At 36.7% G+C, this 26060-nt stretch overlaps 1 protein-coding gene across 4 annotated transcripts in view; it reads right to left on the reverse strand.

Moving 5' to 3' along the window:
- Window positions 1-23905, reverse strand: part of SLC1A3 (solute carrier family 1 member 3) — a 54295-nt gene extending 30390 nt beyond the window's left edge. For 3 of the 4 annotated variants that reach the window (XM_042875298.1, XM_042875297.1, XM_042875294.1), the window contains exons 1-2: window positions 23725-23905; window positions 7019-7156 (exon numbers count right to left, since the gene is read on the reverse strand). In XM_042875298.1, coding sequence (XP_042731232.1) covers window positions 7019-7156; window positions 23725-23905 — 319 coding nt within the window. The remainder of the gene's footprint in view (window positions 1-7018; window positions 7157-23724) is intronic. The other variant, XM_042875295.1, reaches the window with a different exon arrangement.
- Window positions 23906-26060: the final 2155 nt, after the last annotated feature.

Here is a 26060-nt window from a genome sequence, read left to right on the forward strand (position 1 = left end):
TTATAATCTGGTGCAGCTACTTTTACATTTAATGATATTGTTGTGGTTTTTACTTTTCAAGTATAGTGTGTTTTTATTTCTGTAACCAGTATAAATCTGTTTGTATAAAAGTAAAAAAAAAGTTATTATAATTTGTCCCTAACGTATTTTCAGTCCTTGTACCTTTGATGGGAATAGGAAATAAATGGACATAGAAATATTAATGAAGAGTCAGTGTGGTTTTGACACAGTCCATCAATGCTCAAGCAACGTGTTTTAATTGTTACAAGTTCTTTCAAATTGTTTTTGCTTTTTATTCTGCAGCAACTTGCCTTTCAGCAAGATAACTCCTGTTGTTATGCATTTGAAGTAAGATAAAAAATCAAAACAGAGCCTTTATGGATGGGAGGTTATTACCTATCATCAGCTCAACTGGAAATCCATGGAGAATGCAAAATGAATGGCAGCATGTAATGACTGGTTATACAGTATTTTGTGAAACAACTGGAAATAATGATCCATTGAGAAAATCTGTATTTTCAGTGAAATTTAAATCATCCTCTAGGTAAGTGCTATTAGCAAAGTTAAATTATTTTAGAGGTTCGTTTTAATTTAACTTTCTTTAAGTGTTACAGACTTTAATTTTGAAGACTTTTCCTGTTTGTGCAAACTGCTAGCAGAAAATAATACTTCCAAAACTTCCCTTCTTGTTACTTTCCAGTGTCGGATGCTGTTTACCATGCTTGAATTTTATTTTTAAGATATAAGCAAATTTTACTGTAGGTAGCAACATTATATGCAGTAATTTCATTTCTGCTCTTACTGACTTCTCTTTTTTAATGGCATCAGAGTTCACTTGGATTTTCTCCCTCAGGCTATTGTGAAGATTGATTCAGGATAATTCCTATTGCAAAAGTGTTGAGAAGTGAGATCATCATCACAAGTGTCAGTCTTACAAACATTATGTATTGCTGCTTCTAGGTTTTGAGTAGTTTGCAACTTTTTTCTGATTTTCCAAAACATAATTACCTTGCTACTTTTGTAACTGCTGAGAGCTTTTGTCCAAATTTTTTTAGAATTACATGACATAATAATTAAATTCGTGCTGCCCCTGTTCCCTGTGTATAAGAGGGTTCTAGCTTTTTTACTTCTTACTGCCTGTCTAATGATCATGAGAAGCTATAGATAACAACTGATAAACAGTTGGTTTAAACAGTAATACAGACACTGAAAATACGATGTTATAGGTTGTTCCTTTTACTTCTATGAAAAATGGGAAAAAATGCTTTTTTTAGCAAATCAATTGTAGATTTTTAGCTGCTGTTGGCCCTAATATATTACAGATATATCAGTCTGAGGCAAAATTTTTACAGAACTTGGAGCTGTACAGAACACAAATGTAATATTTCTTCAGTTGTTTCTTTATTCTTACAAGGGATCCTGTTTAAAAGATGAATGGGTCTTCATAAATTTAATAACTCGCATGGCCATATTTTAAGCCAATCTTGACTTTGGAGATACACAAATCAAAGAGAGAGTTTTCTTTCTTTTGTTGGAAAAAAAGCTAGGATCAACTAAGATCAGTACAAAATTTCCCATTGATTGTTCTGATTTCTGAAATAATTTCTCTAGGACATACAAAAATGAGCAAATTCTGGAATAATTAAGAAAAAATAAATTAGATTTTGGAAAATATATTTATTGTTCTGGTAAATTGAACAAACACTGCCTAATTTTCTAAGTGCCATGTATGAACTATTAGACCTGAATCAAGAATACATTTCTCAAACTGAGACACGGAAGTGGGAGATTGATTTTTGCTAATACTTTTGGTTTTCATCTTTTCTGTGAGTACCTGAGATGTTTATAGGTCTGCTCTGCTAGAATGAATTACTCTTAGCATCTCCTTTTTCTCCCTGGAAAAAAGACAATGCTGTCTTGATTGCATTTGTTCTCTCTGTGGAAACCTTCTGATGCTGTGCTAAAACTCAGTAGAATATTAGTATGAATTAAATCAATTTTTCTACATACAGAAATCAAGGAGAAACTCCTCGTACTGATATATTTGTTGCTGAGAGCAGACAACACTTGGAACCTTACAGTAAATGACAGTACTTATTCCATAGTAGACTTGTCACTGAATTGACAGGAGATCACCAGGACTAATTGGAGTCTTCACGCAATATATCTTCCTCTTCCACAAAACTAGGCAAGAGTGGATTCCCAGCCTTGTCCTTTATGTTCACTGCTATTAATTTAATATGTTCATAAAGAACTTTGTGAATATCAAAATGAGACAGTGCTAGTGCTTTTCCAGGAGAAGGGTATATTGGTGAAATTTAATAGAACTTGCATCCAGTTGCATTTGATAGGTCATTTACTGCCTCATGCTAAACACTGGAAAAGTAAACCCCAACTTCATAAATTTTCTAACTCAGGACTGTAGTATTTTCTGGAATGATGTACTTAATAGGGACAAAGTACAGCTGCTCTCGGTGGAAGGTTATGCTAATGTACTGCAGCTCTATGCATTGCAACCAACTGTAGGTCCATCATACCTCATGCTAACTTCAGGAGAATTTATTTTTAACTTCATGAGTAATACATTCTTGTTGGATCAAGCAAAAGAAGTGTGTTCCTTGATCCATTTATGCCTGTCTGATTTTTGGTGATAACATCATGGCTGGCTTAAAACAATTACCAGGTAACTATGGGTATTGTATTTCCATAGCAACTGTCTCATGGATGGCCCCATACCATTCTTGCTGTACTTATTTGCTCGAGTTTATTTCCATCTCCACAGTGATACAATTAGAATTGCTATATGCTTTGTGCCTGCTGAGCCAGAACAAATATATATCTTCCCTAAAATGTTCAGTATATGCAGTCTTCTACTTAGCAGAACTATTAAAAAATCTTTGCCAACACTACATCTGAAAGGATAAAGCAGAGGTACAAAAAGGTAACATGGTTTGCCTAAGGTTGCACAATGTTTCACAGCATTAATTTTCCACAGTTTACATCCATAAATTTCTTTGGGCAAAACCTGGCATTGCAACAACTGAATATGTATTCAATTGTTTCACCGAATATTATATTTGCTCCTGTATAGATAATTTAAAGCACCTTGACTGTTAAATGTGGTATCTACTTATGTTTGATTAATTATTTGAGTCACTTTGTGTCTCTTCGGATTTTTATTTCATTTTTCATTTTTATGATATTCCTTACTACTTGTCTTTAGCATTATCATCATTTGTTGCACTCCATTGAGAACTGAAATTAAGAGCATCACATGTACGTCTGAGGTAAGCAGGCATCCGCATATGGAAATTACAGGTCTCTGCACTTTGTCAGCACTTTTCATAGCGTGTGATGGTAAATGCTATAAACATCTGTGCTTGCTTATACTATTGCTCTTTCTACATTCCCTTCCTTCTTGCCCAGCTTGACTTAAGCTAGTGTATTTTTCAGGGGAGGGTGTTTTTTTATTTTGTTTGTGCAACATGCAGCTTGATTGGGCTTTTTGTGTTCCTCTATATTTTAAAGACAAATACATCTGAAATAAATGCATTTGGTTTAATTTGGTTACTTGCATTTAAAAGTAGTGGTCCAAGCTTCCAAAATTTCAGGACAGAATTGTAACCAGAATTGCACAAAATATTTGCAAATAGGCATTAGAAAATTTCTCTAGTTTGGTTATAAAATAATAGAAATTTTCTCTTTTTCTCTATGTATGCTACATCTCATCTTTTATGCCTTAATTTGGCTTTGTAAGAAATACTGATTGAGAATGCTGATTTAGGTGTTCTGACATTTGTAAAACTGTAGAGAATAAAAACTGGCATAGAGTATGGATAGGATTTGTGCCTAAACCATAAAAGATGAAGAATACAGATATTCATATAATCCTATTTTCCTTTAAACAATAAAAGATGGTGAAAGGTATGCAAATACCTAAATTTTCTCCCAAGCAAATGTTGGTACATGCCTGGTAACACATAGATCAGAAGATAAAATCTCATGGAGAAAACTGCTAGAGCAAATACAGTAATGGTAAGGCAGAAGTCAAATGTGAGTAAACATCTCTGAATGGGATTCTCTATTGTTTCTTCTGTGAAAATGCTGAAATGGTCTGTAAAGAAACATGACTGAGTTGACTTCACTATTTATAGTCCTGTTTTAACTATGAGAGTCTGTGAATGACTGTCAGAGCTGCTGACGTGGAGCATAGAACTCTTCACTTTCAACATATATCTGTCACTTACGTAACAGCCTACACTTTCTATAGTTATTACTTCCCCTTTATCCTAATTTCTTCGCCTTTCAAAAAATTAACAGAGGAATGTAATTATGTTGAACCTGTTTCCAACACTTCTAGTATCTTACATTCTGATGCCATCCTCAAAACCAATTACACTGCACACACATAAATATGAATGGAAACCAAGAACATCATCTCTGGGAGACACTGTCATGCCTGCAAACAGCAAAAATATTTATTCAGATAATTTGAAGTGTGAAGAAATATTATTATATTATAATACTATGTAATATTATGCTGTCAGCATGTAGGACTCTGGAGGAAACTTACGCTTACGCTTTTGCCAAATGAAATACAGGAAATAAGAATTTTGGCCCATGGATGATTCACAGAGTGGCGTAAAAGTGATTTGAGAAGGATAAGACTTTTCTCCAGTGAATTAGCTTATAATATATTAAAAAAAAAAAAAAAGCCAACAGTGTTTATGCTATTGCATAGTAGTATAACTATAAATGTTATAGTTTGTTATTTAGTTATTGAAGAATACCTTTGTATTTACATGACTGTGAGAATTCTGCATCAAATATATAAGAGCATCTTTATGTTTTAAAACTATTTTTGCACTAAATGAAGTACTGTTCATTGTAGAAAAGAGTTTTTCTGGAGTTTTTAGCAACAAGCTGAGAAATTTCTGGTAGTACAACAAAAAAGAACATAATAATGTTGTCTTTAAGAATTCTTTTAGCAGAATGAAATCTACCCTTTCAAAATGCATTGAGTTTTCTGTGATTATTCCCTTCCACTCTAAAGAAATTTGACTGTAGTTCACAGTACACTAAAATTTTAGTACACTACTACTGTAGTTCACCACTACTGTAGTTCACCCTAATAATAATAAATGTTCTTGCTTTAAAGGGAAACTCTAAGACCATTCCACTGAGAACTGTAAGGCATTTGCACGATAATTAGGTGAATTTCCTAGATAGACAACAATTCTTTTTGTCAAAAATATAAATATAAAAATCTAAATGATTTTTACAATAAATAAATAGATAAACAAACAAACAAACAAACAAGGTATTGCTTGAATATAGGGATGGAAGATTCTTTCCAGACTAGAATTAGCTGGAAGCTTTGACAAATCCCTATGGAGACCTGGAGATACTCAAAATGAGCTTGTTTTAATGCAAGATGACTCCCTCTGACATCTGTGACTCTGCATCTGAAGATCTGTACCTGAACGAAGTACTTCTGTGGAATTTTGCAAGTGAGTGAATTCTACCAAATTTCTTGTCTTACTGGATCAACAAAAGCAGCAGCATGAATCTCAACTAATATTGAGGAAGGGTAAATCTCTCTCCCTTTTCACTTTTTATAGTTCTTCTGTAAATGCTTGTGCAACCTGAAGAGATTTGCAGGCGAAAGGGACAAGAGAGTAAGCAGATTTGAGCAACAGAATATACACTGGCTGGGACTAAAAATTGTCATAGTTTCCAATACAAGATCCATACATTTATCTCTAGTTTCAGCATGCATTAAGTTTTCAGTCTCCTTATGAACTGTGTGTACACTGGGTGTGTGGGCCCAAAGGCTGAACAATATGTGGTATTTTTTTTCCATGCTGCATCACTGAGTTGCTTAGTCTTTGTTTTTCTTTCTTTAGATTATTACCAGAATATATATCTGGAGTACTGAGTCAAGGCCTAGAACACCCAGTACAGGAAGGACTTGTGTCCTGTGGAGAGGGTCCAGAGGAAGACCACTAAGATGATCAGAGGGCTGGAGCACCTCTCCTATGAGGAAAGGTTGAGGGAACTGGGCTTGTTTAGCTTGGAGAAGAGAAAGCTCCAGGGAGACCTCAGTGTGGCCTTCCAGTACTTGAAGGGAGCCTATAAAACAGGAGGGGAAAGGATGTTTACGAGGATGGATAGTGATAGGGCAAGGGGGAATAGTTTTAAGCTGAGGCAGGGGATGTTTAAGTTAGATATTAGGAGGAAGTTTTTTACACAGAAGATGTTGATATAGTGGAAGAGGTTGCCCAAGGAGGTTGTGGATGCCCCATCCCTGGAGGCATTCAAGGCTGGCTGGACATGGCTTTGGGCAGCCTAGTCAGGTGGTTGGCGACTCTGCACCTAGCAGGGGGGTTGAAATTAGATGATCTCTGTGGTCCTTTTCAAACCAGACCATTCTATAACTCTATGATTCTATAAACATATCACAGGTGCATCATCAACATTTCTTGAGAAATGTTACATCTTCCATGAAACGGGTCGAATGATAAGGTGTACATGATTCTATTAAATAAATTATTACATCTCTAGCTGAGGGAGTAGCTTAGTAAAGAAGATTAACAGAGCTGCTAATCTGAGGAAAGAAAACCAGAACTGATGGAAAGAAGTTTCTTCCAAATAATCTATATATCACCTATTGTTTTTTTTTTAATCTGTTAAAGGAAATAAATTTTTTACGTATAAATCTCACAGGTTATTGACCTCAATCAATAGTTGGAATTTTCTTGCGTCTTGGAAACATTTTTCTGAGACTTATTCTCTTTTGAATAATAGGACATTGTGGAAGAAAACACTTCTTCAGAACGTAGGAGAAAAAGACTCAACTTCACAGCAGCTGCATATAGTAACATACAGTTATGTTGTCTTGGAACTGGAGAAAACATCTTCAAAACTTTTGCTACAAGATCTCTAGAATAGACTCATTTTTTTGTTATTTGGTGTGTGGTGCATCTTTATAAAATTAATAACAACAAGTTATTTTTACCTGTAACCAAGCTGGATACAATTAGTGGCAGGACCAGCATTTGCAGCATTCTCATGAGTAGTTCTCCTGGAAATGAAAAGTATTTGACTTCCCGATAGCTCATCTTATATGATCGGAGAGAAAATCCAAGGATTACACCTGTAGAGAGAGACGAGCTGTCATGATTTACTCTTCTGAAGCAGTAGTAACATCTGAGTATAAGTAGTTGTACAGTAATTGACAAATCTGAAAATTATAAAACATGCAGCTTTTGTGCTCTAGACTACACTCCAATCTCAAATATCAACCATCTGTATGAGTAGTTCTACTGGAGGCAGTGAATTACATTCTACAGATTCAGAATGTTATTTTCATTACTATTTTATATAATCTGGGTTTATGTAAAAGGTAATCTTGACTGTTAATGAAAAGGAAACTGTTGTTACTACTGTTCCTTGACTTCAGGGATTCTGAATGTAATCGTGTGCATGCTAGCCACAAGCCTTCAGAAGTCTTGTCCATGCCTGTCTTCTCTGTAGGACCTGATCCTGTACACATGCTTCAGATGGGATGAGATAACCAGGAGATGAGCTGAGAATCCCCTTGTGGTTAGGCCTTCAAACAGCAAAGCAGCACCAGGATGTGAGTAGCTTTATAGTGCCTGCCTTCAGACATATAGGCACTTGCAAAGCAGCAGCTAATCAAGTGGGAGGGCCTTTCTGGATGACTAAGTGACAGGTTTTAATACCTGAGGCTGTAGGGTGAGGGAGTGTCCGAATTCATTCATCTTGCTGGGAGTAGATAAGTAATGCTTGAGGTATATTTACAAATGGAAGCCATGGGTAGTCCCATGTTCACAGCTGGAATTTCTAAGATTTCATCCTCCACCTGGCATCAACGCTTATTTGGTTAACTATTTGGTTAATCGACGTTACTCATTACAATTTACTGAGCATTAAATGGCTTTGTACCTATCTGATGTAGGCTTTCTATATCCAGCCAAGCAGCACACTTCTTATCTAGTACACTCCTTATTCATACGGATGATGAAACTCAGCTATCCTTTCCCTCTCCTGACTCCATGTTTATAGTTTGAATTGGAAGGGACCCTTAAAGGTCACCTGTTTCAAACTCCCTGCAGTGAACAGGGACTTCTTCAACCAGATGAGGTTGGTCAAAGCCCAGTACAGTTTGACCATGGATGGCTCAAAGACAAGGCGCAGAGTGCAGAGGGTTGTTGTTGGCGGTGCAGAGTCTGGCTGGAGACCTGTAACCAGTGGTGTTCCTCAGGGGTCGGTGCTGGGTCCGGTCTTGTTCAACATCTTCATCAATGACCTTGATGAGGGGATAGTGGCCACCCGCAGCAAGTTTGCTGATGATACAAAGTTGGGAGGATTGGCTGACACGCCTGAAGGCCGTGCTGCCATTCAGCAAGACCTGGACAGGCTGGAGAGCTGGGCAGAAAAAAAACCGGATGAGGTTTAACAAAAGCAAGTGTAGAGTCTTGCATCTGGGGAGGAATAATTGCATGCACCAGTACAGGTTGGGGGATGAGCTGCTGGAGAGGAGCTCTGCAGAGAGGGACCTGGGTGTCCTGGTGGACGACAGGTTGGCCATGAGCCAGCAGTGTGCCCTTGTGGCCAAGAGGGCCAATGGCTTACTGGGGTGCATTAAAAAGAGCGTGGCTAGCAGGTCGAGGGAGGTGATCCTCCCCCTCTACTCTGCCCTGGTAAGGCCTCATCTGGAGTACTGCGTCCAGTTCTGGGCTCCCCAGTACAAAAAAGACAGGGATCTCTTGGAAAGAGTCCAGCAGAGGGCCACAGAGATGGTGAAGGGCCTGGAGCATCTCTCCTATGAGGAAAGGCTGAGTGAACTGGGTCTGTTCAGCCTTGAGAAAAGGAGACTGAGAGGGGACCTGATCCAGGTCTATAAATATCTGAGGTGTGGGGGGCAGAATAGCGAGGCCGGACTCTTTTCAGTGGTGAGTGGAGACAGGACAAGGGGAAACGGCCGGAAACTGCAGCATAGGAAGTTCCGCACAAATGTGTGCAAGAACTTCTTTACAGTGAGGTGACGGAGCACTGGAACAGGCTGCCCAGGGAGGTGGTGGAGTCTCCTTCTCTGGAGATGTTCCAGACCTGCCTGGATGCCTACCTGTGCGACCTGCTGTAGGGAACCTGCTTTGGCAGGGGGGTTGGACTTGATGATCTTTGGAGGTCCCTTCCAACCCCTACAATTCTGTAATTCTGTGATTCTGTGAAGGCATCCACCACATCTCTGCACAACCTGTTCTTGCCCAGTGTACATTACTAGCATTTGGGCTAATTGTGGCTGTATAGAAAGTTGAATCAGATAGTTAATTCAACTTGCAGAAATTATTTATTTTACTCTCTTCCAGATCTATTCACTCAGATAATATTTTTGCATGGCTGCACAAATGTTGGTAGCTCCACAAGGAAACAGGTAGGAATGTGCCTTGAAGAAGAGTGGTACTGAAGTTTTTTGGCAGCCAGGCATACTCAGACATCCTGATATTTTTCATGGAACTGCATCCTCAGATAAAGGGCAGCAGAGCATTCTAGTTCCCCCATGAAACTTCCTGGAACTTGGATAGGTACTGCAGATGCCAGAGCATAGCATCTAGTTGCAGTTCCTGATCACTTTCTGCTTATTTTTGTTTTTTAAATAAGATTTTAGATTTGTAAATTCATGCAGCAGATATCTTCATCCCAAAATTTTATCAGCTAAAATATTTTGCTATGCCTCCTACACTAGCTTATTGCCATCTTTTGGCATGAGAAAACAACTGTAACTCCCATGTTAGTAACCTGTATCTGTCTGACCATCCTGCTGGGAAACGTGGAAGACTGGGAAAGTTACAAGTGTCTGGAAATGTGTAGGACAGAAAATCCCAGTGTTAAGGGGTAAGAGAAAAGTGTTAAGAATACAAGTGGAACAAAGCATGGAGATCACACAGTGGAATAGGGTGGTGGGACTGAAAAACATTCATTTTAGCCTCATTCATTTTTGTGGACTCAGGAAGTCAAAGTGCATTTTGTACAAATGATTTTATAAATGAAAGTGAACCATAAAGTGCAGAAGGGCCCCAGAAGACCTGCATTAAAATTTCCTTCTTTTAAGATTTTAAATTCCTCTGCAGTGCTACTAATTATTTTCTTTTTAGATGGGAAACATATTTCTCAGACATAAAGAATCCATCTGGACCCTTTGTTTCTTCACTTAATGAGCACTACATTTTGACAACTGGATAACAAGCAAATAGAGCTAAACCAGTCTCTTACTTAGGCTCCAGTCCTGCAATTAGTTCTACATGGATTAATCTCTGCGCTAATACAAAGACTTACTGAAGTTAGTGAGGGATTCTGAGGCTGCTATAAGAACTAGTCCTTATGCTATACTATAAGGGCTTGATTATCTCAAAAACTACTGTCCAAGCAGTACAATGTTGGCTCAGAGAGAACCAGGACCCAAGTGGATGGCTGCTTCAATGAATATTATTGGTGGTATTCCCTTTTTTTTTTTTTTTTTTTTTTTTTTTTTTTGTCCTAATGTGTTTTGTGCATAATTACACTATTGCCCAACACTGTAATTTACAAGAAAATAATTCTGCAACATGGAAAATATGTGCCCTGGTGACCTGGGCTGACATCTGATATTTACTAATTCTTCTGCCTTAATCTTAGCACTACAGTTGATTTATGTTAAGTCATGCCTAGGCCATAAAAACCTTTCTCTAACTCAGTTTCCCCACTGATAAAATAGAGTAGTAATTGCTTTACAGATCTCTCTGAATATTGTGTTAACATAGTGATCTTAGCAGCAGAAAAAGGAATTTAACCAAATGATTTTCTCATTGTAGTCTGAAAATTAAAGCAGAACAGCATGGTTTTATTAGCCTCTCTTGATTTTAGAAAAAATGAAGATGAAATATCATTTTATGTTCTGAGTTTAACACTTAGATATTGGATATTTTTTCCTGTCAAAATTTTGTAAACAAAGATTATGGTCATGAAAACAAAAAATGAAAGTAGTTAAGATAACTTTGACTTGTTTTAATTCATTTTTCAAAGCCAACGTTTTGGGTTCAGGTTTTAAATTATCAGATAACACCATAAAACCATAATTTAAGTCAGGCACTATAATAAAGTATTAAAATGAAAGCAGTATGAGCCATTAAACCTTTGGAAAACGTGCAGTATTTCAAAAGCCATCCACATCAGTGTCTGGTAAGAGTTGTATGGATTAGCAGCCTCCACAATCAAGACTGAGAAGGGTAAATAATGGAGCAGGCTTTTCTCAGCAAAAGTTTCAAGTTTCTTATTAATTCTGAAAATTGTAACAAAACAAAGCTTTGTGTGAAACATGCTGCAACAACCTGTAGGGCAGGTTTCTGTCTACCCTTTGTAACAGAAAAGAACACCTAATCTACAATATCAGAGCCTGACCTCTCAAACAGTAAATGGTGCACCATTTCTACACAGCTAGAAAGAGCAGATTTCTCAACAGAATCTGTTTTGCTTTTCTGGACAAAAATCAACAGCGTTTGTTTAAATTGAGGAGCTGTATTCCCTACATCTGTAAAATAGTACAAAAGCGCGATTTAAGCATAACAAAACAAATCAGATTACAGTTATAAAAACATGGCTTTTGAGGTGTACTTGTCAGTGATACTCTCAAATTTATGGAAAATCTTTTTGCAGATAAACCTGATGACAATCAGAATAAACTTTTAACTGAACTATTTTATAGCATTTTTATTCTGGTGTAGTTGTTCAAATTAGAATTTAGCTTACATAAATTCAATCAAGAGAGGATTTAAAACTTGAAAGGGACAGAGAAGAAAATAATGTTGCTGTTAATGAGAATGGAACCAAAATGGCAGAAATAGCAGATATTATTTGGGTTTGCTTGCTCCTAAAGCAGGAAAATATTGATGAATTGGTCTAGGCTTTTCACTTTCAAATGGCTGCAGGAACAGAAAGGAAACTTTTTCACTATTGTAGACAAATATCCTTTTACTTGAAATTTCTGAAATGGATTAAGTGTGATGAATTGAGTATTAAAATCTGGGTCTGGAGCAGCAATTAAAAATAATATTTTTATACTCAGTTTTTATGAACAGTTTAGTTACAGTTCTTTTTTTTTTTAATATGCTGTCATTACAAAAATGATGTGATGATCTACCAGAATGTTGTCAGCTTATGTACAGTTCTCTGAACTTAAATTTGAAAACTAATTTTAAATTATTCCATGGAGAAAATGAAGATGTTTTTAATTGTGCTACATAATGCTTTGGTCTCATATTGGTAGAGAAGTGTTTCACGCGCTACTTTATGTTGCATAGAAAAAAGAAAGGTTGCACATCTACACATGCATTTAAAACACCGCATAAGTGAAAAAACAAACAAACAAACAAACAAAAACCCATAACCCTTAGAAGATGATAAAAGAGTCTTTACCCAGATCTAGGGGCTTACTCAGGAACCTCAGGGAAGTTAATTCTCCTCTTTGGCCTACCTCAATTAATTGCATATAAAAATTAAATAAAGAGAGAAGCATTAGTTTTTTCTGTACTTCACATAACTGATAACTTTAAAAAACTAAGGAAGCTTCCAAGAAATGGCAAGATATTTTTAATTGAACAATAGCAGCAGTTCTGCTGAAGAAGTATTTTCAATTTTAAAATGAGTCTTTAAAACTTCTCTTTTTTACATCAGGAACACATGGGAAATGAAGCCATACAATTTCTTGGAGTTTATATTATTTAAATGTCTATGTTCTGTGCTTTTTTTTTTTTTTTGTACAAAATCTAGCATGTTACCTTTTTAATTGATCAGATTTGTGTCAAGTGTAAATTGTTAGATGGTGTATAAACTACAGTGAAAAAACTGCTCTTTAAGTGAAATCAAAGAGACACAGGGGATGGAAGGACCACTGGAGGTCATCTAGTCCAACTTCTTGCAAAGTGGGTTGCCTAGTGGAGTCTATTCTAGATATTCTGCTTTTTACCAGTAGAACCCAAGTTATTGTTATATGAACTCCTTTTCTTCAAAAGATTAAGTACAGACTTACTTTATCTTTTCCAGCAGGAAATAGGAAATATTCATGTAACTGGAAAAGAGTTCCTTAGACAAAGTAGAGTGGTCACTAAAATAATCACTGTTAAGCATGATCTTTCAGAAAACCTTGTAACCAGCAAGCAAATAGCATTTTGTTCTGTGACAGAAATTAGGTTAGAACCAGTGAGAGAATCAGGCTCCTACCAGACTAATGGGACATTGTATATTTCTGTTAGCTGCACAACCATTTCATTCTTATGTTCCTGCAGAGCCCTGGAATGAATGTTTCTGTTCTTTGGGTCATTTGTTTTTGCTTAATTTACCATTCTGTTCTGACACCTTTTCTTCTAACAACCATTTTCAGATAAGACATCAACTGTATTTACTTAAGACAAACAGGTAAATAATCCCTCTAAAGATAAGGAATATTTTAAGGTGCCGACAATCATTCTTAACCTCTTAAACTTTTTGTTTGTTTGTTTGTTTCATAATTAAATTGTTAAAGAATTAAAACTTCTACCCACACTCTGTATATAAGAATCTATTCCCTCCTTGCTGTCTAGTTTTCCCAGTATGGGTAGGAAGGTATGTTCCCTTTTGTCACCATTCTGATAAACCTAAATGCTAAGTACCTCACCTAAGTATTAGATATTTTAATACTGTGGCAATATTCCTGTTAGTAACTTTAAAAAAATTTATAAATTATATTTTAAGTATTAACTCCTATTGTTCCAACTGTTCTTTTGTAGCTAGACAGTTATTTTTTTTGCTCATTTAATTTGGGTCTACAGCTGAGTTACTGCTGTTAAGCATTTAAAAACTATTTGTTGCCTTGTATAGTCATCAGTGCTATCTTGTTATATCTCTTCAAATCTTTTTTATCCTGGAGTTTATGACTCTCCTTGAAGCTCCTTCACCAAAAAAAAAAAAAAATTTAAAAAAAAAAAAAAAATTGTATTTGGTGGGATAGCTTTGAGAGTTTTCTATGAGCCTTCATTCCCCAATTCTCCTTGGTTTGGAAGAGATGATTCCAGCTTGTTTACTCCAAATCTTGTAGCAGGGGAATACTGGGCACATACACATTGCACCAAACTGAGAGAGATAATGTAGTGATGAGCACCAAATTGCTACAGCCATGCAGGAGCTACAATTTAAGCTGATCTAAGTTTTAATTGCTTCTGTGCATGAGTACTTGTCAAACACTGAGGATTTAAATTGAGGTTAATTTTCTGTTATCTACTTTCTTGATTTAATTTATCATAAGAGCATGCCCTTGAGCAACTTCATCAGCTACTCTTCCTCATCTATAGCAATCTGGAAATAGAGCATATAGTTAGCTCAAAATTCCTTTAACTTTCTTCTTTTGTGGATGAATTATTTTCAATATACATTTACTTCTCTGTTTCATACTTATTAAACCAGCTGATTTCTCTCTACAGCTCTCAACTGGAAGAGACCTGACAGAGGATCTCCCACCTACAGCAGTATATATATGAGTTATGTTATATGTTTTTGCACTTTTAACTGCGTGATGTTGATACAACAGAGAGCTTAAGGAGCAGTGCTCCAAGGAGGTCACGAAGGTGGATATGGTAAAGCAGAGTACGAGTTAATTTGGATACAAACAACTCTCTCCTTTGCTTGAGAGACGGTGATGGAGGGAACCAGGGAGGAACTTGTTTAAAAGAGCTGAATATCCTAGACATGACTGGGACAGAGGAGCCTATGATACTGTGCTATGGGACAGTTCTAGTAACAAGAATGGATTACCTGGCTTGTCCACATATAAAATAAATCTATTTCAGTCAGGATGCACTGTGCTTATTGTGCATGAGTGGATGTCTCTGGTACACAGTGATTGTGGCAGGCTTGGCATTTCAAACATGTGAAATCTTTGCCTATGTGCTACTGAGCCCACTGCTTACAAACACACAACCCAGGGGCTCTCTGAGGCTGCCAGACATCAAGCAATGCAGCTGAAACTCCTGCAATGGAGGATCAGAAAACAGACAAAAAATCTGCAAATTCTATCTGAATAGAACTTTAAGACTTTAAAGAGAGGTTTTCCAGCACACATTTGATTTTCTCTGGACTGATGTCAGACTTGTACCATGGGAGAAGTTGTTGTGTTACTGCTGCTCAGGCTCTGCAGGAGTGCCATGGTGCTGGCTGCTATGCTCAGCATAAAGGCTGTGCTGCTGTCTTTTTCTGAACCTGGCCCTGAAGAATTACTTCATCCAGTGAGAGCTGTCACCTTCCAAAAATCACTCTGAACTACTTGCATTAATCTTTAGTTACAATCTGCAAATATCCAGAGGCATTTTGTAATTTGTGATTTATTTTATAGACATTTATTAAAATACATAGTGTACCCAATTTGCAGCTCAAAATTAGGAGACTCAAATCTTCTTGTTACTGCAGAGGGGCCTGGATTTGATAGTCTTTGTTGGGCCTTTGCACAGCTGCAAGCACAGCAGCTTCTCCTTGAATACTGTGGACAGAAAGACTAGAGTGGAAATGAGGAGTCTGAAGCTGTAAGAACTGATAGGCTGAAGGAACTGGGCTTGATCAGACTGTAAAAGAGAAGGATACAGGAAGACTTCATTGTGGCCTTCCAACATTTAAAGAGTTTTTAGAAACATGAGGGAAATCAACTTTTTACATATAGATAGGTAGATAGTGATAGAACAAGGGGAAGAGTTATAAACTGAAGAAAGGGAGATTTAAGTTGGATGTCAATGGGACAATTCTTACATAGAGAGTGGTGAGGTGCTGGAACAGTTTGCCCAGGGAAGTTTCCCTGTCCCTGGAGGTGTTTAAGGCCAGGTTGGATGGGCCCTGGGCAGACTGAGCTTGATCTAGCAGCTGGGAGATCTACCTGCAATAGGGAATTGGAACCTGATGATCCTTGAGGTCTCTTCCAACCTAAGCCATTGTATAATCCTATGATTCTAATTAAGCAATGAGTAAAATCACTGCTTTGTGAAATGCAGCATATACTAGAACACTTTGTATACAAAATCCAAAGAAATAACAGCATTGAGTGCTGTCTTAAATATTTAAAAAATAAAAGGTTGAAATTGAAGTTTGTCCTCCGCTCTTTTTTGATTCCGGATTTACTCAAGTAGCGCCTTCATTCACCTTTCTTCCTTAGTCAGGGGGTGATTTTTTTCTATGATAACACATTCAAAAGTGTTTTTGCTCAACTTAGGTTTCTCAGTTTTCAAATTTTTCATAACTATTTGCCTTGTCTTTCTTGGACTGTTTCTATGTTTACTTTTTATCTTTGATTTCTTTTCAGCTGTTAAAAATGGGACAAGTAGTTGCAAAGCTTTTCTAGAGGTTTTGAAAAGAAGAGTTTTCTGTGCTACACAAAATACAAAACATACCCAATATGTGTTGGTCAGATAGATTGTATTTTGTGAAGTATTGTTTAGAATTAAGGTATTATTCAGTGCTCTACAGTGTTGCTGTAATAACTTTTTCATGCCTGGTTTTACTTTGCTGCTCCAACCTTCTTGACAAATGTTCATGTTTTCACTCCCATACAGAGTAATTCCCAATAGATAAGAGAACTGGTGTCTTGTAAAGTTTACATAGTTCTTTTCTTTACTTTACATTTCTTTCTTGCCTGTTTTTTATCATTTGAAAGTTGACATAGCCCTAAACATCACCAAATGTTGCTCTTCTCTTAACAGATTCATCTGCCCATCAGTAATCTTTTGTCTTTTTTTACAGTGCAGTAACACTCAGGAATTGCAGTCAGTGAGACTGAGATCCCTCCATGCCAAGAACTTTATGTAAACAAAATCAAAAAACAGGGCTCTACTCTGAAGAATGTCTGGCGTAGTTTAATGGAGAGCCTGAGGTTAGACCTTGATGGTTGCTTTTTCTTTGTGCATTTTAATTCCACCTTAGACATACATTACAAAACATTCCTTTGCAGTCTTGACTTCCTTGATGTGTAGCTTTATATGATCATTTGTGGGACGCTTGAATTATGCATTTGTATCCCTATGGAGCTAGCCCAACTTCTCATTCCTACAAAACCACCTGTTAATTCAACTCAGCACTGATAGTCTAAACCTGTAATTAAGGTATTTGCCACCAAGGATTAAGTTTTTGTTGAATCAAGATATGCCTGTGCCAGACCTGTTTGGGTCATGGAACATAACTCACATGGCAGACTTTGTTAGAAGATTTAAAAGATTTCTTATCCTGTATTCCACTGGTACATGCAAATAGCCTGGACAGAATTGAAAGAAAGGATTTCCAGATGTGGAATAGAAGACTGCTGCTGTATCAGGTTTAAGGATTGAAAGAAATTGTATTCTATCAACAAGGAATTTAAGTTCATGAATGAAATTTGTGGGATCATGTTATCATCTTTTCAAAAGATGGTTAGGATGCTTTCAGTCAGTTGGATTTGTTCAGCTGAGCCTCCTAAAAATCTTATTATGACTTCGATGAAACTACCTATATCTAGAATCTTCCATCCATTCTGTTCACTGGTCAACAGTCTCTTCCAGTGTATGAATTTCAAAAAGTTCTTCATTTAATTTGATTCTGATGAGGACAAATTTGGGCCTCTTAATTGACTGACTTCTTATGAATTGTAATTTGAAGGATACAGTGAGTGGTCTCTGATTCTGGAAGTGTTGTACCAAAGGGGATTGATTTGAATGTAACTTCCACATAAATTCTGATACCTCTCCTCTAACTTCTAAGTATTCAAAATGGAAGGTCAGAAAAACAGCAAAGGAAAACTGGCACCTGGAACAGCACTTAATCACAATCTGTCCAAATTTTGACCTTCAAAGTCCCTCTAGATAAAAAAGCTTAATTGTGGGACTCTGTAAAGTTACTGGTCACTTCTCTTTATTATGTATGTATGTACGTATGTATGTACGTATGTATGTATGCATGTATTTACTTATTTATTTACTTACATACTTACTTATTAAGTTTCCTAGCTTTTCACAGTTCTGCCTGTGCCTTTTTTTCAGAATTGCTATAATCTAAGAACCAACACATATATACAGAGAGTCAGCTGGATTCGGAATGCCTTATGTTACTGTTCTTTTCCCATTTCCTCACTATCTGGGACTCCGTGGTGTAGATCAGTGTTTTAGCCATTAGGATTAGGATTAGGGCCAGGTTACTGAAATGGTAAAAAACCAAGTATGCAGTGTGCAACAGCTAACCTGATATCCATTTATGATTTTACAGCAGTACTAATAGGAAGCAGGTGGCCATGCCAAACTTAAAGGAAGGAAATGTGTTTCTTCAGTTTATGGAATTGAACGATATTCAAAATTTGAATATAACAAGTGCTAAGAGAAGAAACACGGATGTACATCTAGAGATGATAAGAATAACACTTTTCTGATTCTCATGTTATCCTTCTGACTTTGCCTCCCTTCCTGCTTTTAATTGCTATCCTTTTAACTAATGTACACTTCAACTGACCTATTACCGAAGTTTTGCATGGCTTCTAGAAGTTAAATACTCTGCGATTTCATAGTGTTAGTCAAAAGTACACATGTTGTCAGTACAGTTCCAACTCTACAGTGTTGATGTAATGAAAAAAGTAATCAAGCACCTACAAAAATATATCTGGAATTATTTCCATTTTCTCCTGCTCCATGTTTCACAGTGTCTTGGAATTATTTCCATTTTCTCCTGCTCCATGTTTCACAGTGTCTTCCATAATCAGTAGCCTAGCTGCTTCCTAATACACAATATCGATATCGAGTATATACTGTGAGAAGCTCATTCAGAGAAATTAGCATAAAAAGAAGAAATCTCTAAGCTCCTTTTCTGTTATTTATCACTTACTTTGTCTTATTGCTCCAAAGGTCAAGGTCAAACTGGCTGGGCAAAAAATATGTGACAAAATATAGAAAATGCAAAGGATAATGGGTGAGTTCTAATCTGAAGTTTAATGAAGTACAAAATGTGAATGTAATGAACAGGAAAAGAAAGAATTGGGAAAATGAACAGGATATACACACAGCTAATGTAATTTTGTGGACTCTTTTATGCACCTAACCTTGTAAAGAAGGAGTGAAATAATCAATAAGTTAATATTTCCCAGCTTCCACTTATCTTGATCTAAATGTCAATGTTATAGTACAAACTATGAGAATATTTGCATTTGTATCTTCTATTTTTTAGCAGCCTTATTATAATTTAGAAGATTGAATTTCTTTATTTATCTCTTTCATATTAGGTTGTTTTGTGTACTTTTTCAAATATTTTCATATCATAAATCTCACAAACTTCTAGATACCTGATTATTTCAAGAATATTCAACAACAACAACAACAAAGCTTCAGGGATTAATAAATGACTGAATATGACATCTTGGACTACACTTTCATTTTGGACATCCGAGAGGCATTCCAGTGCAGATGGCTGGTCATTAAAGCATTTCAGTAGCAAGGGTGCTAGTAAGAATCTAACAGTGTTGAACATTTATCCAGCGTACAAGTCTCTGGCACTTTGCTTATGACTTTGTATTGCTTTGCAGTCACCACAGTAATTACAGCACACATAAAGAGAATGGAAAGAACTGGGCCTGACAATAGTCCTTTTGCCACTGAAATATCAGTTTAGATCTCTTTAGTGCTCACAGAACTACAGATTGTTTCTTGATGGTCTTTAATACAGCCACTGTTCCTTTTCTACATTATCCTTTGATGGCATGATTGCCATGTTCTACGAGTACTGCAATAAATTTATCAGTAAACCTCTTAGAAATCACATAAACACACTAAATATCTCTGTTAATGGCCTGAGCTCCACCCTAAAGAGCCTTGAAATCCATTTTATACAAGGCAGTATTAAATAAAACAATTTAAATTGAATTTCTAGAGCAAGTTTTGAAAAAGTTAGCATTTTCACAAGCTGTATGAAGAAAACAGTGAATAGATGTATCTCTGGATTGATGTGTGATCTCCCAGAAACATTACATTTCAGCACCACTTTGCAAGTCCACTCATTGACCTAATAAAAGCATGTAAGGTATTAAGGTAACATTGGGCATATTTTGCACCTTTGCTAACGTCTGCACTGTAGTGCTGGGTTGTTTCATTAACACCAAAGAGCACGATAAGAAATTAAGATTCTGTTAATAAATGTACATAATTTTATTTTACAAGTAACTTCTTAACCTGTGTGCTGTTCATATTTCACTGTCTGCCATTTGTTACTGGCTGCTAAACAGCAAAATGACAGGTCCTTGTATTTCCATGCTTCTTTTGGAAAAGAATAATCTTTGTATTTTTAAGTGTTGCTCTGTACAAAGAACAACATGGTGTTTGGTTCTTCTTTGTTTGTTATTGTTTTTGTTTGTTTGTTTGTTTACCCCCCCCCTTCCCCCCCCAAATGTATAAATATTTTCAAGCTTCAAATAGAATTAAGGCTTTACTTAGAGATATATTGCTATATGTATGTTTTAAATACATTGCTAGGAGGGTTCACATGGTGAGAAAGATCCTTTGTGTAGCGCAGGTTCTTTAGGAAAATGCTGGGACAAAGCCTATGACTTCATAAAAGACAGCATTAATTTCTTTCCAGCTGACCCTAAGCTATCTTGATTCACTTCTATATGTTTTATCCTTTTGCTGGTATCACATTTTTCTCTTCACGTTTACCATATTATCTCATCTAGGACTGATCTCCCACAGCAGTTTCTCCTACAGTGATAGATCTCTGCTTTGTTCTCATGCAAATTTTATCAAGGCTGTTGTCAGCCCTGTCACCGTGCACATGGTCAGCATGCAACAGGGTCAAATAACCCTCTCTTCAGTGGATACAAGAGATCTACTTGTAGCAGAAAGCATATTGCTTCAAAGTACAAGATTGTCTTATTTTTATTTTTCATTTTTTACAAATCCTTTTCTAGCCATGTATCACTTGCATCCTTTTGTGAATAATTAAAAAATTATTATTATTATTATTATTATTATTATTATTATTATTAAAACTGTTTGTTTGTTTGTTTAAAAGGACATTAGATAGTTTTGGGATCCTATGGAAGGCACACACTTGTTGTATTAGTCTATCAGCAATTCACATTTTTTTTGTGAGATTCCCTGTAATTACAGAGGACTGCATGTCACAATGCAGCCAGCCCTGTGCTCCCTTTGGTGGGTGGATAGCCAGAAACACAAATTGGTTCCCAGAATTATCTCCATCTCCATCCCTCTTGAATGGTGCCATAGTGGTTTCATCTCTATTCAGAAAGTGCTTTTTATTGTACTTTCTCCACAAGTTCCTTCTTCACTGAGCCCCTTGATTATAATAGTATTTGTTCTGTGAACAGCCTCCCAGGATCTCTGTGAGCTTGGATTTTTCCTCTAATACAAGTTCAGAACCTACAAGATATTTTTGGGTACTCAGAAGTTCTGCCAGATCAAAATCTGGACTTGTATGCAGTTCTGGAAAATGGGAGCATTGGGTTGGTAGCAGAGAATCAAGTGTCCTCTGGAGGAAGAACTCCTGAAAGGAAGGCATTTTGGGGACAGGATGATGAAGTGAAATAGCGTGGGAGAGAGGGCAGCCCCTGAGATTCTGCCAGTAATTTGGCTAAAACTTCAAAGCTTGCAAGACTTCCTGCAGATTTTCCATGAGCCACCCTGACATCTATCCTACCTTAAACTGCTCCAGGTCATCACAACACTGAATTCATCAGTGGTCAGCTTCCTAAATTCACACATCTACTGGCTTTGGTCTAAACCCACTGCTAGAAAACTTACTTTAATATTTCTGGCTGAGCCAGCAGAATCTGAAAAATATAATTGTAAGTCACTTTGCTGACCATGTTTTTCTCAGTCTCTCAAAGGTCTTATAAATAGCTTGAATTTCTCTAAAAATGGCAATAGTGGCGATAATGAGAATGATGTACTAGACAGACTATCTATGCAAATGAGTCAGAGGAAACTTTCTTGAGATTTTAAAAAAATTGAGAATAGCGCGTGAGTAATCCTCAGTAAGAATTAGAAGTTCTGGAACATTCATATTTAGATTTTTAAAGAGTGTTTGTTTTTGGCTGCTTTAGAAATCAGTTCAGAATTGGACTATGTGCAGAAGTTAAGGTAATTGATTGTATTTCTCCTTCTCAAGTGAATGCCACAAAATCTCTGCTCTGTCAGTGAAGTATCAGTACTCAAAGTGCTGCATGTTGCAGCCATCTGCTTCATAACGAAGTGCTTGTTTCTACAGACACTAACTCACCAGATATACTCAAATATGTATCAAGCTACAGTCCAGGAAGTGGGCTAGGGCAGATAATCCTTATCCACTTGACCTGTACCTGCGTGGATCCTGCTCAGCAAAGAATTCAGAAAAGTTCTTCTAAGTGGCTTTTTCATCTTACTCCCTAGGCAAAATCAGCCTAAAATAAATGCTTCATGAAAATTTATGGACCGGCGGCCCTAGAAATTGATGTCCTCTACATGTACAAATTACAGAAAGCATTAAAGATCTTTTACCTGAGTATAGTTTGGTCTCTACCCATATTCTCATCTAAACATCTCTGATGAGGTTTAAAATACCCTTACAGTACTGGTATCAAACAACAATAATAGCAGAGCCCTAAAATTTCAACTCTAAGAAAGATGTAAAAATAGAGCAAGCATCATCAAGGACATTAAGGTCTATGTAGGATTGGGATGTATACCTTTAATAAAACATTTGAGTTTTGATGAGCAGTTTCACAGTTTTATATTGCAAGCTAATTAAAAATGAAAACAGAAAGAAAGGGTGGTAAAACCTTAATGTCCTTGCTCACAGTATGAGTACTTAAAGGAGCATATGATGTCATTTAGAAAATCAATCTGCATGTAAAGGAAAATGATCAAAAGTAATTATATGGTTATATAAAGTATTTATTTTTCTTTAAGAATTGCATATTTTGTCAGATGATTCTGTCTCTAATGCAAATATAAAATGTGTAGCTATATTTTAAGTTAACATTTTGTTGCTGTGTGCTGTTTGATGTTTGTCTCCATACCCTCTAAAAAGGCATTTAATCAGGTGTTATCTTGCAGTTCTTTGAACAGGTAACATTTCTATTGTTGCCACAATTGCACCTGAAAGATGCATGTGTAAGATTATGGGCAACAGAGAAAGCATAAGCTTGCTCTTAGTTCTGATTTGTTTGCATTTGTCATGGGGAAACTAAAAAGACTGATGCTCTGATATAGAAGTATGCTCAGGAGTAAGTTAAAGTTTCATTCCCATTTCATTCATAAATAAGTTCTGTTAGTCTTTGCAAAGCGCAATTTGTTATGAGACTGGGTAAAGAAAAGCTACGTCCTGAGCAATTTGCTGAACCTGCTTTGGGTAGAAGATTTTACTGAAAACATTCTGTTACAGTTATTGAGCCTAATTCTTTAGGAGCAGAACCTATAAAACATCTGATCTCTTCCTCCAATTTTTTTCTTAGAAATACTAGAATAATTTAAATGGCTCTTCCCACAGCTTCAACACGCAGCTGCAAGAGCCCAAACTCTCCAAGCAAGACCATCCTTATCAGTGCAGAAGAATTTGGGATCTTGTTTGTAATGCAAAACGCCTAAGCAAATTGTCATTGTCAAATGCAGTGGAGAACAGAATATTCCTATTGAACAAATGACTCACCAAGAATCACAGCAACAACGGTGAAGAGCACAAAGGCATTCCTCAATAAGTAACTTTTAACATCATCCTTTGTTATGCTCTGCACCTTTTTTTTTGCCAAAAGTGTACGTTTCCGGACTCCTTGATGAAAGCGCTCCATCCTACTTCCATTTTTGGGATCTTCTCCGTTACCTTTAGTCATTTATCTTGCAGAAAGTATTCTCTTATAATAAACTTTTATCAAAATCCTTTCAGAAAAATGGGAGACCCCTTTCTATAAGTGGTGCTGGAGGAGCCTGTAAGACAAGAAATAGCAAAAACTGAAATAAGATTTCAGAGGAATGAATAACTACATATTTACATGGAAGCAGATGTTCTTCCCATTTCAATAAAACTTGTATTTGTTGTAAAACCTAAATTGTTGACTGTGAGAAGAACTCTTGGAAGGATTTTATGTACTCTTCAGACAAGCGTTATGCGTATTAAAAAGTTACAATGAGCTTGCTGTCATTCTGTAAAAACCAGGGGTAACTTTTTGTGATTCCTAGAGATAGAGTAACATGAACTGGTTACTATTCTTGGAAGTGTAAGATGCTATAGGGTCTAAAACTCTATGTCAAGTGTACTTCCCATCTGATTAGGAAATCCTTGCAATCTGAAAAAAAAAGAAAAAAAAAAAAAAAAAAAAAAAAAGCCAGCTCATCTTCACTATAAACACTGGAGAGAAATATTTTTCTTGAATTGGAACATTTAAAGTGTTCTGCACTTCAGATGTTTTTAACTGGCTGCCTGCATTGTCTGAATTCCTCCTTTTCACATGGCAAAACACAGCAGGAATCATTTATTCATCCCTCAGCCGCTATTTAGAAGGTGTGCCCTTGACAGTTCTGTGTTGATAATATTCATCTTTGAAGTGTATAAATTATTTGGAGTACATCCGTAAAGCAACAGAAGTTATATCCTACTTAGCTTGTGGTTTCTGACCATAATACAAGTTCTCTTTGCATGTAATGTCCAGCAACTACGGGCATACAGTCTGATTTCAAGAAATCATGCCACTGAATCAACCATAAAATATTTTATAATTAAAATATTATTTTCAGTTTAAGAATAAAATATTGACATCTACTTGGCATTGATTTATTTTATAATGTTGTCTGCACAAAGGTGGTTTTCAAGACCGAGAATCTGGTTTTCTGAGGTGTTAATATACCAGAATGTTTTTATGAGGAAATCAGAAATTTGTATCTATGTACAGTCAGTGAAACCTGTCTCTGCATATACTCAGCTTAACTGCAACACGTTAAGTAAATTGAGTGCCTAAATATATATTTTTTTCTTCTTTGGGAAGCAGTTAGAATATAAATACAAAAGTTTTGAAACAATTTGTCTTAGAGGAAATATCATAGTATCATGTAGCAAATTAATTTTATTGAGATTTGATCACTGTTTTTTGAATTACCGTATGTTTTGAGAGTGGCACATGAGCGCAGTATTCTCTGTGAATTTTAACAGAAGGACATATGCTTTACTTGTTTGGAGTGTGGGAACATTTGCACCAGATATTTACATTATTCCAGCCTGAATATGAGCACTAGATGCAAGATGGTTTTTTTCAGAGCAATTAATTTTCACTCTTTTGCAAGAAACAGATTCATTCTGCATGCCTTTTCTTCCCTAGATGCTTCATGCAGCTAATCTATGGAGCTCTACAGAGCTAATATGCTCTGTACCAACTCAGTGCTAAGGTCAAGAGAGAACGTGGGTATAGGCAGAAGGATCATTATACTAAGGAACATACAAAGGATAGGACTGAGAAATGAGGGCTCCCGCGCAGCTGAAGAGTCTGCTCACCTTTCCAGACCTGTGTGATTCCGTGCGCTGTTGGCAGACCAGGTTGGGATTTCCCAGCAAATGCAGCAGAGCTGCACAGTTCAGCGAGCGGGAGGCAGCAAACTGACAATCCGCGTGTGCTGGGGAACGCGGCAACTTGCTACCACTGCAACTTAAGGAAAGGGGAGGAGACTGTCAGCCCAGCTCTGAAAAAAATTAAAGACATCAGGGAGAGGGGAAAGCCGAGCTGCTGGAATATTGATGAGCCTCAGCGCAGTGAGAACAGGGTCACTTTCTTTGTTTTTTCTTTTAGACCACTTTCACGCTTTGTCAGTTCAGCTTCATTAGAAATGCAAAATCAGAACCCAGGAAGGACCGAGGATTGCACATGCACTGGAGCTGAGCGCTTCTCCACTCAGCACTGCAGGCTGAAAGCTGCAAAGCCTCCACATAATTATATAACACCATCCCTGTGCTCATTAAAATAAATGATATGATACATTAGCATGACAGCTTGTGCCAAA

Source organism: Lagopus leucura, unplaced genomic scaffold (assembly GCF_019238085.1).
Source record: "Lagopus leucura isolate 7727_CA_CO unplaced genomic scaffold, USGS_WTPT01 Super-Scaffold_100014, whole genome shotgun sequence".
Taxonomy (NCBI): domain Eukaryota; kingdom Metazoa; phylum Chordata; class Aves; order Galliformes; family Phasianidae; genus Lagopus; species Lagopus leucura.